This window comes from Malassezia vespertilionis, chromosome 1 (genome assembly GCF_029542925.1).
Source record: "Malassezia vespertilionis chromosome 1, complete sequence".
NCBI classification, from domain to species: Eukaryota; Fungi; Basidiomycota; class Malasseziomycetes; order Malasseziales; family Malasseziaceae; genus Malassezia; species Malassezia vespertilionis.
Window position 1 is genome coordinate 590,941 of NC_079247.1, and position 14,952 is coordinate 605,892.

A 14,952-nucleotide genomic window follows, 5' to 3' on the forward strand; every position below is an offset into this window, starting at 1 on the left:
ACCGAGAACAAATGCTCTTCTAGCCGTCTCCATATCATGTCTACCAGCGTGCGGACCGATGCATCGAAACTTATGCAGCGTGTCCCGACCGTTGTGAGCTCCGCAGAGAAGGCTGGACCTACTTTGTATGCGCCTCGTAAAGCTAAAACGTACAACCCCGATGATTTGCAAAAGTACAAGGTGCCTGATTTGAGTGTCCAGGACTTGCTGTCATCGATCCCTTCGCACTGCTTCCAACGTTCCGCGTTTCATTCTTTCTTGTACCTGTTCGTGGACTTTATCCAGCTGGGCATCTTGGTGTACGGTGCTACATGGATTAACACGATGGCTGAAAGCGTGCCTTGGGGCATGCCTGGGCTCTCGCTTGGCGCGACGCAGAGCGTGGCCAAGTTTGCCCTCTGGTCCGTCTACTGCATCCTTCAAGGCTTTGTCTTTACCGGAATTTGGGTTATTGCACACGAGTGTGGCCACCAGGCGTTCAGCTCGAGCAAGACGTTAAACAACGCCGTGGGCTGGGTGCTGCATTCCGCCCTGCTGGTCCCTTATCACTCCTGGCGTATCTCGCATGGCCGCCACCATGCCGGTACGGGTCATCTTTTTCGCGACGAGGTGTTTGTTCCCCGCACGCGTGACGACCGCAGCATGCTGCCTCTCCGCCCTGCCGATGATGAGAACGCAAAGGCGAACGAGAGTTGGGGCTCGTGGTTGGGTGAGCTGCTTGAAGACGCGCCTTTGTTTAACTTCTTTGAGCTGCTTCTCCAACAGACTTTCGGCTGGATCCTGTACTTGACACTCAACGTGTCCGGCCAGTTGTCGTTCCCGAACTGGACAAACCATTTCTCGCCGGACTCGGTTATTTTTAACAAGCGCCACCGCAACCAGATTCTCATGTCGGACGTAGGCATCGCATTGGCGCTTGGATCACTCTTTGCGTGGGGTAGCCTTTCTCCTGGTGGCTGGCGTGAGGTGGTGTTGTACTATGGCATTCCTTACATGCTGACAAACCACTGGCTGGTCATGATTACCTACCTGCAGCACACTGATCCCCTCATCCCACACTACAGCCCCGATGCCTGGACATTCCCCCGCGGTGCTCTGTGCACTGTCGACCGCGAATGGCTTGGCTTCGTTGGCCCCTGGTTCCTCCATGGGATTAGCGAGACGCACGTGCTTCACCACGTCAGCAGCAAAATTCCCCATTACCATGCGTGGGAAGCTACTGAGGCGCTCAAGAAGCGCATTGGCATGCACTACATGAAGTCGACGGAGAACGTGTTCGTCTCTTTGTGGAAGACGATTCGTGGCTGTCGCTACATTGAGCTGGAAGATGTTGCGTTTTACCGCAACGCGGACGGCATCCCCAAGAGTGTAGCTCTTTTGCCGCAAAAGGTTGATTCTGGGCTGTCCTACTCGGAATGATCCTGTATAGTTACCTGTATTCATAACTTTGTTCAGTATTCTTGATTTGACTATGGCTGTGGCGAATGGTTAGTCAGCGCATGCTTCCAACAGTGGCGTGCGTCGTGCGTCGTGCTGTGTAGCCGGACACGATGGGAAAACTAGAGCCAAGCACGACTCCGACGCAGTATGTACTGTGGACTCAGTGCAAGGTATTAATTCTTACTGCAGACCACCAAAAGACGACCCCTTTACGCCGGAAGAGCTTGCACACTTCGATGGCACGGACGAGTCCAAGCCTGTCTATGTCGCAGTGAAAGGCATGTTTTTGCGACGACACTCTGACGTGTAGGCATTATCTATGATGTGACTCCACGCCGCGAGATGTATGGTATGTGTCTTGGAAATACTCATCTATGAGCGCCTGGGTGCGGATACCACATTTTTGCGGGCAAGGATGCGTCGCGTGGCCTTGGCATGTCGAGTCTGAAACCAGAGGATGCTGTGTCAGACTACTCCACGTTGACAGAAGCACAGATGAAAGTTTTGAATGATTGGGTACGTCGTCGCATTTGGAGTGCCTTCCTTACACGCAGAGTGAATATTACAGAAAGGTACAGGCGCACATTAGGCTTACAGCGCAGCGTTATAATATTGTAGGCAAGGTCGTCCCGCAGAAATGAATGTGCATAGGGTATTTACCGCATGGTCTCGAGCAATGCGTTTGGCGGCGCAACGCCTTGTCTCAGTCTCGTCGTCAGTGTCATTTTGCTCCACGTACGTTAGCGCACCAGGCAGGATAAACGTAAACGTGCCACCACTCTTTAAAGGAGGCGGAGTATGCTCATAGCCAATAGGCAGGTTGCATCGTGTGCACCTGAAATCGTACTGGCGCTCCAGGGATCCATCGGGTCTGTGCGTCAGATGTTGCTAAAACGTACCTTTGCAGCATCTGTCCTTTTCCTTGCGAGGCACTGATTTTGTAAATGTCGGCATGTTGCCGCACGCCGTCATCGGCCTTTGCCGAATCCAGGGCGCGCAGGATATGGGAATGGTCCAGAGGACGTAGCGGCAAATCCTCCAATGCGGTATTGCATACCAGTACAAACTCGCCGCATAAACAGTAGTATACAAGCAGGTCTTGCGTACCTCTGCGTGAAGAGAAATGAGGAGCTTGGTGGCTTTTATGCGTTGTGACGCCGTCGGCATACCTAGGTGCTGCATGCCGCGACATGGCAATAGAACACCACTGGCGCTGGCAGAGATTATATTGGCAAAATTCCCCAAACCGTTTAAATAAGCTGTACTTCTTTTTGTCCTTACACTATGGGTGCCAATGTATCGAAATATTGGAACAATGAGGATGGCCAAGGCGCTGCACCCACATCCAGCCAGATTGTGACACAACCTCAATCTACAGCACAGACTGCAGAGTGCGAAACAGAGAACCAAGATGCGTTACACTCGGAGCATGCAAGTTCCAGGGAAGATGCAGATTTCCTTGCGGAGAAACGCAAGCTTGTCCAGCAGCTACGGGACGCTCAAACATCCAGTCCCGATAAAACAGACAATCCGCTTTATTCGGAGCTTGCGTTGGCCGGCCTTCGTGACGAACGTCAAGATGACGACGACGATTTGTGCGATTCGGACGATTCGAGCGACAACGAGGTGACGCTGGAAGCGCATCAAGCAGACGATGAGGACTACGCCCCGCCTGCGACTAAGAACGAACTGCGAGCCGAACAAATTTTCATGCCGACCATCACCCAGGTCGCGGAAGAAGAGATTCGCTTGCTGGTACGCATTGGGAAAATTCATTCCATTGTTGATAATGTCGTTGTCGTCGAACAGGAATCAGAAACGACAGCAGACGACATGGGTAAGCGGGAATTCGATGTGCTTGATTCAGAAAGCTTGCTGTGCACAAAAGACGGTCGTGTAATCGGGTTTGTGTACGAGACATTCGGCTCCGTGCACGCCCCAATGTACTCTGTGCGATTCCCCTCTGCAGTGGACATTGATCCTGCCGTGTGCCAAACAGGAGAGAGCGTCTATTTTCACCCGTACAGCTCGAACTATGTGCTGAATTACACGATCCGGAACAAGGGCAGCGACGCGAGCAATATGTGGGACGAAGAAGTCGCCGAGGACGAGGCAGAGTACAGCGACGACGAACAAGAGGTGCTGGCGAAACGCCGTGCAAAAGACGCACGCCGTGGAAAGCCCGATACTGAAACCGCTCCTTTGGAAACTTCAGACGAGCTGGATCCAGCCGATGCACTGCTCGGCCCTCTTGGCGCGTTTTCTGCGCATGCTCCCAGCGCGCCGCATCGTGGTCAAAAGCGCAAGGGACGCGGGCGCGGGCGACCGAGTGACAGCCGTGCTTGGGATGCTGAATCTGGCGCAAAGCGCGCGCGCTTCCAGGGGCCCGCAGCGCCACATTTTAATCCGCGGTTTGCCGAGCAATGGATGCACATGCCAGCTTCCCTTTATGGCGCACCCGGCGGTGCGCCCATTTTTCCGCCCATGCCCGTGCCCATGCCCATGCCCGAGCATGCACCATGGGCGGACGGCTATTCTCCGCACAACCCAGCGCCCGGCGCCGGCACACAAATACGTACAAATCTCCCTTATACCCCTGCGCAGCCAGACAGGAAGCACTAGAGCAAAACTTGTTATTTCGATACGTGTTCTATACTTAAACCTTGGCGATCGACTTGCTGTTGTCCAGGTGGCTCGTCAAGTCGGTCGTCAAGAACTCGCTCGGCTTCTTCGCACGGACCTGCTGGGAAAGATAGCGGCGCGAGAGATCGACGGCCTTGGGGTCAAGGTTGGGCAGCTTTGCCGACTCATCGGCGAGGAGCTGGTCGATGTATTCGGGCGTAATCTTCTTGCCGTCCTTGGTGGATTGGCCGTGGAAGACCCACTGCCAGAGCGAGAGACGAGAGATCTCAGCAGTCGCCGCATCCTCCATCAAGTGGTTGATCGGCACACAGCCAAGGCCACGGACCCAGTTGGCACAGTAGGCCAGGAGCGCCTGCACATTGCTGCGCGCACCAGCCTCGGTAATGTTGCCGGCCACGTTAGGATTGAGAAGGTCGAGCGCAGTGACATTGACTTCCTCGCGGCGACGGTAATATTGGTTTGGACCGGGCATGTGCTCGTTAAACACCTCGAGTGCAAGCTTGACAAGCGCGGGGTGGGCAACCCACGTACCGTCGTGACCGGCCTTGACCTCACGGAGCTTGTCAAGACGGACTTTCTCCATGGCAGCATCGTTCGCCTTGGCATCATTCTTGATCGGAATCTGAGCAGCCATACCGCCGATCGCAGCGACCTGGCGCCTGTGACAAGTGTTAATCAACAAGTTGACGTAGGCTTGCATGAAAGGCACCGTCATGGTGACATCGCTGCGGTCCGGGAGAACAGCAGACTTGTTGAAGCGCTGGCGCTTGATGAACGAAAAGATGTAGTCCCAGCGACCGCAATTGAGACCAGAAGAGTGCTCGCGGAGTTCGTAGATGATCTCCTCCATCTCAAACGCAGCAGTGATGGTCTCAATGAGCACAGTAGCACGGATAGTGCCGCGACTCATGCCAATGTAGTCCTGCGAAAAGTTGAAGATGTCGTTCCAGAGGCGCGCCTCGAGGTGGGATTCCATCTTGGGGCAGTAAAAGTAGGGGCCAAAGCCGGTCTCCACGAGACGCCGGGCATTGTGGAAAAAGTAGAGACCAAAGTCAAAGATGCTACCAGAAATAGCGGTGCCATCGACGTGGAAGAATTCCTCATTTAAGTGCCAGCCACGGGGACGGACAATGAGTGTGGCAGTCTGGCCTTGAGGCTTGAGCTTGTACTCCTTGCCGTCTGCCTGCTTAAAGTCGACAGAGCGGTTAATAGCGGCGTTCAGGTTGACCTGACCGTCAAGGTTGTTGCTCCAAGTCGGGGCGTTGGAGTCCTCAAAGTCCGCCATGTACGTGTAGGCGCCCGAGTTCAAGGCGTTGATCACCATCTTGCGATCAACGGGGCCAGTGATCTCGACACGCCGGTCACGGAGACCAGGGGCGGGGCGCGCACCAATCCAAGAGGGGTCCTCGCGGATCTCGCGAGTTTGTGGCAAAAAGTCAAGAGTCTTGCCTCCATCGAGCTCGACTTGGCGAACCTCGCGCGCCTTCAAGCGCTCCTGACGGACAGGCTCGAAAGTGCGGTGAAGGATGGCAAGAAACTTGATCACCTCAGGCGTAAGGATCTTGGCGTGTTCGCCAAGCACAGGTGCGAGAATACGGACTCCTTCAACAGACATGATGATGATGTAGGAAGAAAAGCTTGGCTCGCTGCTTGCACATGTGCCGGCTTGGATTCGCCCGTTCCCCGCACGTCTGTGCGTTGCACCCACGCATCCCGGTCTAGCAGCAATCGTTCCAATCACAGTGCCTCATTCTCACGTGTCCGGGCACCGAAACCGGGCTTCTCCGGTCTGCATCATGCTTATGTTATACTGTCAAAACCATACGCGGGCATTTTATGTGTGCTGTGCCTTGCATATGTCCTTTTACGGATGATATGAGTTTGGAGTTCCTTCCAGCGTCTCACCAGATGCTCACTTCGCTCAGGGTCTTTTCCTGACTGCACAAAGATGGGCACGATGCAGCCGAAGGAGGGGTTAGAGAACGCGCGAAAGCGCTGGTCTTTTCGGCTGCCCTCGACCGCGAGCAGCGGGACAAGTAAAGCCGCTGCGGACGCAAATCAGCGGTCCATTAGCGCGGATTCATTGTCTGCTGCGCGACCTATATTACAGCCACTGCGCTCAATATCTAGCCTGTGTACGAGCAGAATTTTTATACGGGACGAGATGCGCAGCGCGTCGTGCTGTGAATTTGATCATGCTCGGATGAATTTAAAATCGAGTAGCTCTTCTACAGAGCTCGACTCCGTTTTTTTGCGATTAACTGGCCACAAGACAATGGATAGTGGTAGCGGATTGGACGACGAAAAGCCCAGATCATTGGATACAGGTTCATGCGATTCCTTGCTTTCCACGCCCGAACGCGGACCGCACACGCCCGTTGCCGATTATTCTCCGATTCAACTGGGCGCACCAAGCATAGTAGTTTCTCCTATGAAATGCTCAAGAGCCATGCGAAAGCCAACAGTAATAAGTCCGTCCACTTCGCTGTCTACACTTGCGGAGGACCCAAGCGCGGAGTATGAATGGTCCGATTCCTTTGACGGCCAGAGCTGCTCTGACCATATGCATCTTGAGACACTCTTGGGCAATACGATGCCTTATGATTTATCTTTCATGACGTTTGGAACACAACAGACCATTTCTGCAGATACAAATGCACAAGCGGACTCGAAATACGCCAATTCAAGCTACCTTGCATCGCACGCCACCAGGCCACAACTATGCGCTGAGCCCCTAACCAACTTTTGTCATTCAGCGCCTTACCCACCTTTACCCATGCAATTTACAGGCCTTGGTTACTGCAAAAATTTTAATACGATTACACGCGCTGTCGGCCCAGCGCAACTATACGATCCCTAGCTATCACGGTTCATTGACTCGAAGTTCTTCATCAAAATTGTATTGACGCAATATTGCATAGAGTCCAGCGTCACTATGCTTCCATCTTGTATACGCATATGAGCAGAGTTGTAATCTAGTCCCTATTGTATAATGTATAGCACGCCTTTCCAAGCGTTCGCTGCCAAAGTTTTTGTGTTTGTTCTTACTAAGCATGAGTAATCGACTATCTGAAGCACACAAAAGCGCTCGCGATTCCAAACGCTGCGAAGAAAAGTTTTGGATACAATTTTTTTTTGCAACCCTCGGAAACACACTGTTAGAGGGTAGTCAACAGGGCCACAAGGCGAAACATTGCGGTTTCAAATTTAATAAAACGCAAGGATCTTGAAGGTTTTAGCTAGCGTTTCTTACTGTTCCGCCTGGCTAAAGGACTTTGTGCCACCATGTTTTGGCGTTTTGGCGTAGCGCCGGTTTCAAACTTATCCAACCTTTTAGAAAAGGATGATGTATCTCTTGAAGAAATCCTTGACGAGCAGGACCTTTTGCAAGAATGCAAATCTAACAATAACAAGCTCATCGAGTACCTCGAGCAGCCGAGCGTGCTGAGACGGCTTTTGGACTACGTGAACGGTGAGGTGGAGCTGGAGGGTGTTCCAGAAAGTGGTATTGAAGAGAAGGCTGGATTTAAATACCCGTACATGGCGTCAGAGGTGCTGAGCAGCGAGATACCTGAAATATCCACGGCGCTCTTCCTAAATGCGTCTACATTGCTTCTTCCATTTTGGCAAGACTTCCTTTTCCGACGTCCCGCCGTGAGGGACCAGCCTATTCCCTTGCATGCACACCCACTCACATCTGCAACGTACCACACAAAAGAGGACGACTTAAAAAGAGACGACACATTAGCGTTGTCCTCGTCATCTGCTCAAAAATACTCTGCTCGCACACATGGCCCCGGCCAGTCTGTTCTCGCAGGATACTGGGCTAAAGTCAATGTAATCTTTCTTGAAAAAAACCCACGTGCAATGCTGGAACTCATAAAAACAGTGCCCAGTGCCGTGGAAGGTCTCGTGGCTCATTTCGATACGCCTTCCGTCGTGGACCTCTTGTTCCGCATGATCCAATGCGAAGACACAGTTCCTGATGCGGGGCTTATTGACTGGCTTTCCCAAAATGAGCTGATCCCCCGGGTTGTTGCACTTCTTTCTCCCCACGTATCCCCGGATTTGCACAAGGCCGCGTCGGAATTTCTAAAAGCCATCTTTTCTCTCTCTGCGCCTTCACCCTCTTCCTTGAATCATATTTTTACGCAAGAATCGTATGTGGGACCGGGAGAAATGCTGTTGGGATCTGGCGGTGTTAATAACTTGCTAGTCCGTGAAGTTGCGAGCCAGGACATTGTGGACAAAATGATGTATTACATGACGGGCATTCAGTCTGGCGCGGAGGGCGCATCACGCATGTTTCCGATTGGTGAGTCTGCTGTGGAAGAAGAGGAAGACGATATGTTGGAAGTGCGTATGCGCCGAACCGACCGCAAGCGAAGCTCGGCGTCCTTCCAGAGTACCCGTGATGGCATGCACCGGGATTCCACCGCCACGATCCGACCATCGAGCGTACCGCGAGGCCTCACACGTCGGCATAACGTTTCGCAAGAAGCCATTGCATCTTCTTTTATCAACTGTGCGGGCGTATTCATCGAGCTTATTCGCAAGAATAACAGCGACTACTTTGAACAACACCTCTTTCATACGCTCCGCAATTATTTGCTTTTGCGACAGCAGGAGATTTCTAATCAGCGCCAACGGGAGGGTGGCAGCGATGCAGGAAACGATGATGCGGACTACACGGAGGTTATGGAGCAGGCCATGTCGGAAGTGGCTGAGAAAATGGGTATTGTACACCTTGGGCCGCTACTGAGAGCATTGGCAGAAAAAGTGCCCGAGTTTCAAGAGATGCTGAAGCATCCGGTCTACGCTGTTGCCATTCCGACGACTGTCGGCACTATTCAGCCATTGACACAGACTCGCTACTGCATTGCCGAGTTGTACGCAGAGATGCTCCACTGTTCAAACATGGCACTCTTGAACCGCGAAGATGGGTTGGGGCCCCAGTACTCTTGCACAGGCACACTTTTGGACGGCATGGAAGGACTCCATACACTTGCACGTGTGTTGCAAGGAGAAGACACGGATAATCTTCCGGATCTCGAGGAAATCAACAACGGCGTTGTGGCTATGCACAATAGCGCCGATCTTTTTACGACGCAGTTGGACGATGCACTACCCATCAACGAGCAAAACAATCAAGTGCAGGGAAAAAGGTCGCCGAGTGCGCTGAGCAGCGCATCATCCGACTCGGACCATGACGCGAAGAGCATTGCGAGCGTGCTCTCTGGTCTCTCTCTTGAAGAGCTGACTTCGAATATGGGAAGCAGGCCGCCTTCCATTGCTGGCGACCAAGTTGATGGCACTGCTGGAGACTATTTAAAAAAGCAATTCCTCGACTACGACGTGATCCCTATACTCTTAGAGCTTTTTTTGGACCATCCATGGAACAACTTTCTGCACAACGTCGTTTACGACATTGTACAGCAGCTCTTTAACGGCGATATGAGCGCCGGCATCAACAGGATACTGACCATTTCTACCTTTCACGAGGCGCGGCTTATTGACAGCATTTTGGAAGGCGCGCGCGGCAGCGCCGCCTCGAGCAAAGGCCCGCGGCGCATTCGCATGGGCTACATGGGTCATCTAAATCTGATTGCGGAAGAGGTCCTCAAGCTTTTGGAGCGATGTCCGATGGAGGTAAGCAGGAAAGTGGGAAACGCCTTTCGGCAGCCGGATTGGAATGAATTCGTGGACAATGAGCTGCGTGTTTCGCGCACCTTGGAAGCGACTCCTCTTGCTGGTGGGCGCCCCGAAGACAACGGCAATGCTTGGTCGAGTGACGCAGACGATTGGTATGGCGATACGAATGGCAGCAACACATTTGCACGCTATCTCTCCGCCCAAATGCGCAACAGCGTGGCTGGGGATGACGAGGACGACAACGAAATGCTCGCACAACTTGGCGATGCGGATGCAATTGCAGATGGACAAATGCCGGACGACGATGGCTGGGGCCCTTTCGCTGATTCCAACGCCGGTTTTAACATGGTTTCTGCGGGTGCATCCAATACTAGCGCGAATATACCAACGACCTCACAAGAGAACCTTACTCCTGCGGATTGGGCGGCAGAATTTCGCCGAGAGGCAACCGCCTCTATTGAATCCAGCGCAGTAGAGAATGATTCCGATTCGGACTCTACCGGGAGCAGCACGCATCGTGACGACAAAGAGGGCGCATCCAGCACGGATTCGGACGAGAATGCTGGCGACGAGTCACCGTTTGTGGATCTTCACAAACCGACATCGTTGCGCCACTACCCATCTGCACGTCATGCAGGAGATGCTGACGATGGAAAGAACGGCTCGGAAGCCTGGCCCAACGCCTCCGCCGCAAAGCATGTACGCACGTTGTCGACCGAGGGCCAAGATAAGGCGCCTATTCTCGCCGCGCAGCAGCTCGCGCACGATGTGGAGCCTACAGAAGATGGTCTATTGCGTCGCAAATTAGCGGACGGTTCTATTGTCACTGTGCCATTGGACGACGCTGAGCTCGCCGAGAGCGAGGCATAGCATACTACTCTACCTAGCTTGCTGTAGAACGCTCTTTGCGAACTCTTTCGATTCGGCCGAGACGGAAGAAACCGGCGATGATGCGGCCGAGCAGGTACCCCGCATAGGCTCGTGGAAATGGGAGTTGCGAGGTTTACACCGGTTCAATTGCACCATGACGAATGCATACATTGTCGGTTCTAAGCGCACTGCCTTTGGCGCCTTTGGCGGAAAGTTGAGCAACATGATTGCATCCCAGATTGGTGGTCATGCTGCCAAGGCTGCTTTGGCACAGCTCCCTGCCAACACACCCGTAGATGCGACTATCTTTGGTCTAGTTACTCACTCGGATGTGACTGCCCCTTACACCGCTCGTCACGTCGGCCATTTTGCTGGCGTTCCGATCAAGTCTCCTGCTGTGACGGTTAACCGCCTTTGCGGTTCTGGTTTTCAGGCCGTGATCAACGCTACGCAGGAGATTAAAACCGGTGACTCGAAGATCGTTTTGACCGGTGGTACCGAAAATATGAGCTTGTCGCCTTACACGCTTCATGGCGTTCGCTTTGGCAATACTCGCTACGGTGTTGACTTGAAGCTTGTTGACAGCCTTGCAAGCGCTTTGGTCGATCAAGTCCCTACGCCTACTCCCATGGGTATCACCGCTGAGAACCTCGCTGAAAAGTACGGTATTTCACGCCAGCAGTGTGATGAATTTGCTTTGCAGTCACAGCAACGCTGGGGCAAGGCGCAGGAGGCTGGCGTTTTCAAGGATGAGATTGCCCCTATCGAAGTGAAAGTTAAGAGGGCTACCGAGCAGTTCGAGGTAGATCAGCACTCGCGACCTCAGACCACTCCCGAGATGCTTGCCAAGCTTCCTTCTGTGTTCAAGAAGGATGGCGTTGTGACTGCTGGCAACGCTTCTGGTATCTGTGATGGTGCTGCTGCCAACGTAATTGCAAGCGAAGATGCCGTCCGGGAGCACAACCTGAAGCCCCTTGCTCGTATTGTGAGCTGGGGCGTTACTGGCTGTGAGCCGTCGCTCATGGGTATTGGCCCTGTGGATGCGTCGAGGCTTGCGCTCAAGCGCGCCGGGCTGAACATTGGCGATATCGATATCTTTGATGTGAACGAGGCGTTCGCTGCTCAGTTCCTTGCTGTGCAGAAGGAGCTCGAGCTCCCCAACGACAAAACGAACATGAACGGCGGTGCTATTGCGCTTGGTCATCCTCTCGCAGCCAGTGGCGCTAGGATTCTCTCGGACCTGACCTACAGCTTGCACCGTCTCAACAAAAAGTACGCGCTTGGTGCGGCCTGCATTGGCGGTGGTCAAGGGATTGCCGTCATCCTTGAGCGTGTCTAAGATGAAGCGAACAAATATAGTCTATGTACAAGTCTGCATTCCATTTTTGCTTGGCTTGACGAAGTAATAAGCTTTAAGTGGGCCACCTAATAATCATTCACTCAAAAGCGAAAAAGGCTCTTCGCTTCAGCAGGTTTTGACTTTATAACTCAGTTGGTTAGAGTATCACGTTAACAGCGTGTCAACGGTTATACCGTGAAAGTCCCCGGTTCGAGCCCGGGTAAAGTCATTTTTTGGCTACAAGCGCGAGATCTGCATCCCAAGCAAACAAGGTGTCGAGTATGATTTTGTCAGAGGGGTCATTGGCAACTTGCTCTCGCTTCTCCTTAGCATCTGCACCCTGGTAGTGCGAGAGCAAGGTACGCACTTCTTGCGCCACGGCAGTGTCCGTATTTGTCGAAAAATACGTACGCGGCGATGGGCCTGCTTGCATTGCCCATTTTACATAATTTGACTTGCTCATACGCCTGATTTCATTTGGAAGCGGTAGCGTGGTAGATCGTGAAATGAGATGTGACAGCAAGACCGCGACAGGCATTTCAAATTTTTGCTGGGTTCTGGGAAAAGTTTGCAGATTTTCGTTGGGCTCAAACACCAGCGTGCGGAAATTTCGTATCGCCTTAAATGGCGTGCCAATTTGCTCCAACGAAGTTGGTTTCGTTTTATCCATTCTCTTTGCATAGGTCAATAATTGCAAGAGGGTAAGCTCCAAGGAAGTCATATCGTTGACGAGCTGCAGTTTCTCAGCTTCTTTGGTCAAACGAATCAATGCAGCATAGTACACGAAAACCGACAAGGTGAACGTGATGAGGTCCACCACACTGTCCTCCAATTCGCTAGTCCATTCATATCGGCTCAGCAGTCCATTTTGCAGCAAAGTGAGCCTTGCCGCAAGCTCCAGCGCGTATGCGCTTGTTTCCATTTCCGTAGGGTCTGAATTTTCTGGTAAAGAAGGTTTATCGATTTTAAACCGCTGGATACGCGCAATCACAGAAGCAAGCTCTTGCTTTATAGGGGCAAACAGCGGCAAAAGCAGATGCTTTTTGATCACTTCTGTAATTTGTTGCTTCCAAGAAGCTTCGGTGGCTTGCAGCGCTGCGGGAACTTTTGCATTTGCGAGGCCATCGCGCAGCACTTTTAATGCGTTGGTTATTTCAATATTTTGCACTTGCAACGCCGTAGCTTGGACACCTTGCAATGAACTCGCATTCTCATCGCAGCGGATTAGTTGAACGACCTGATCCAAAAGTGCAGTAAAAGTAGACGACACAATCTCAGCCATGTCTACACACAAGTCCGAGTCGCGCATTGCCATGTCAAGCTGAGCAAGCACAACTGCCAAAAAAATTTGCGCTTCATGGCTACCCTGCCCATTTTTTAAAGTGGACGTGAGTGCACCGCGGAGATCCTGTCTTGCGTCTGCGAGACGCTGCGATGCAGATGTCAGGTATATTTCCCTACACGCCGACAGGAGCGACTTGATGGCGCGTGGCTCTGCAAAAGAAGACGATGTATCAATAAGAGAGCGGATGCGCTGGAACAAGTCCTGGAAGATGTGTACCAAGCGTGGATATGAAGAGACGAGAATAAAACGCCAAAAATCCGATTCGTGAATGGCTTCCTGGTACATATCTCCAAAATGTCTTGCAGCTGATGTCCAAAGCAGTCCAACGGGTGTATCGCCTAATTGCCGAGTGGTAATGTCCAAATAGCTACGACCCGTTTCATTATCCTGTTTTAATGAAAGGACACGTTCGAGCGTTTGCACTTTAGCATACATGGATGAGATTTCATCCACGATGAGTACCTGGAGTCTACTCCAAATCTCCGTGGACCATTTTTGCAGTAGCGAGGCAGAAGTTGTGTTGGTCTGATGTGGTGCTTCATTGCGTGTTTGATACATGAGCGGCAATGGGTTCGAACTTAGCACGGGTGGTTGTTTTTCGCCAATATTTTTCCCCGCAGAGTACAGATCAAAAGTGACATGGATACGGTCGGAAAGAACGTTGTCAAGATCTTCCATAAGATCGCCGACTGCGTTGCCCAATGCTCCTTGGGAATGCGCCGCTTGCAGTGCGATACCCAAAAGCGACGGGGAGATGGAGCGCAGGCCACAAAGAAGAAGATACTCCGTCTTTTCCCGGATGGTCTTGGATGCGTCCGGAAGAAGGTCCACATGTGCACGTACAAAGTCTAGCTGGAAAGCCTCACGGCGCAATTCTTCGTCGACGCTATTGTCATCCTCAGATTCGTAGAGTAATTCGTGCAACTCTTTGAGCGTCGCAGCCGCTTCGGTCACATGCAACGCATGTTGCTGCAATGCTGGGGTATCCTTGTGTGAGACAGCTACGTCCCACTCCATCACAGCGCCCATTTGCGCAGTAAGACGCGAGCATAGGACTGCGAGTGAGTGCGCATAGCCAACAAGCGCTTCCGCTTTTTGGACGCGCTCGGAATGCAGTTGCAATGATTCAAGGCGCTCCAAAGGTATACGGACAACATCACGCGCCTTTGTAGCATGCCCATTCAATATATCGACCTTCTCCAGCAATGCAGACATGATTTCCTGCATTTGTGACACGTCGCGCACGCGATCTAGAAAATCGGTGGAATGGGACGCGATTAAATCGTGAATTTGTTGGTTCACCTCGTTAATGCACATGCTAAGTCTGCTCAGCGCGACCCGCATATCACTATCCGCTGAAGCAATCGACTTCACTAAGCAAAGAGACGCTTTATTTTTGTCACTCTGCTCATGCTCGAATAAATGCCCAAGAAACTGTGCTGCGTATTCTTGGACATTAAAGTTGTCTTTATAAAACGGGGAAGTGTCTGTACATCAGCATGAACGAAGAAGTGCATACCGAATGCCTTATCAGGCGGTACGAGACGATCTTGGTGGTGCTCTACGCCAGCACTGACCGACTCGCTCATTGTCCGAAGGGTAGCAAAGCGACCTCTTAGAAATGCGACAATGCACGTGGTCCAACTCTTGACACCCGAACAGC

The 14,952-nt window shown here is 52.2% G+C and overlaps 6 protein-coding genes across 6 annotated transcripts; 4 read left to right on the forward strand and 2 right to left on the reverse strand.

Annotated features, from left to right (window-relative positions):
- Nucleotides 1-36: 36 nt before the first annotated feature.
- Nucleotides 37-1,419, forward strand: MVES1_000337 (uncharacterized protein; the record flags this gene model as incomplete). Its single annotated transcript, XM_056205198.1, has 1 exon — nt 37-1,419. The coding sequence occupies one exon, from the start codon at nt 37-39 to the stop codon at nt 1,417-1,419; it is 1,383 nt and encodes a 460-aa protein (XP_056061173.1).
- Nucleotides 1,420-2,724: 1,305 nt separating this feature from the next.
- Nucleotides 2,725-4,062, forward strand: MVES1_000338 (uncharacterized protein; the record flags this gene model as incomplete). The annotated part of the gene is made up of 1 exon (XM_056205199.1): nt 2,725-4,062. The coding sequence occupies one exon, from the start codon at nt 2,725-2,727 to the stop codon at nt 4,060-4,062; it is 1,338 nt and encodes a 445-aa protein (XP_056061174.1).
- A 34-nt stretch (nt 4,063-4,096) lies between these two features.
- Nucleotides 4,097-5,698, reverse strand: MVES1_000339 (malate synthase; the record flags this gene model as incomplete). Its single annotated transcript, XM_056205200.1, has 1 exon — nt 4,097-5,698. One exon carries the CDS (start codon nt 5,696-5,698, stop codon nt 4,097-4,099), a length of 1,602 nt encoding a protein of 533 aa, XP_056061175.1.
- A 1,670-nt stretch (nt 5,699-7,368) lies between these two features.
- MVES1_000340 (uncharacterized protein) lies at nt 7,369-10,605 on the forward strand (the record flags this gene model as incomplete). Its single annotated transcript, XM_056205201.1, has 1 exon — nt 7,369-10,605. The coding sequence occupies one exon, from the start codon at nt 7,369-7,371 to the stop codon at nt 10,603-10,605; it is 3,237 nt and encodes a 1,078-aa protein (XP_056061176.1).
- Nucleotides 10,606-10,759: 154 nt separating this feature from the next.
- On the forward strand, nt 10,760-11,944 carry MVES1_000341 (acetyl-CoA C-acyltransferase; the record flags this gene model as incomplete). The annotated part of the gene is made up of 1 exon (XM_056205202.1): nt 10,760-11,944. One exon carries the CDS (start codon nt 10,760-10,762, stop codon nt 11,942-11,944), a length of 1,185 nt encoding a protein of 394 aa, XP_056061177.1.
- A 226-nt stretch (nt 11,945-12,170) lies between these two features.
- On the reverse strand, nt 12,171-14,790 carry MVES1_000342 (uncharacterized protein; the record flags this gene model as incomplete). The annotated part of the gene is made up of 2 exons (XM_056205203.1): nt 12,171-14,613; nt 14,783-14,790. The coding sequence occupies 2 exons, from the start codon at nt 14,788-14,790 to the stop codon at nt 12,171-12,173; spliced, it is 2,451 nt and encodes an 816-aa protein (XP_056061178.1).
- Between the last annotated feature and the right edge of the window lie 162 nt (nt 14,791-14,952).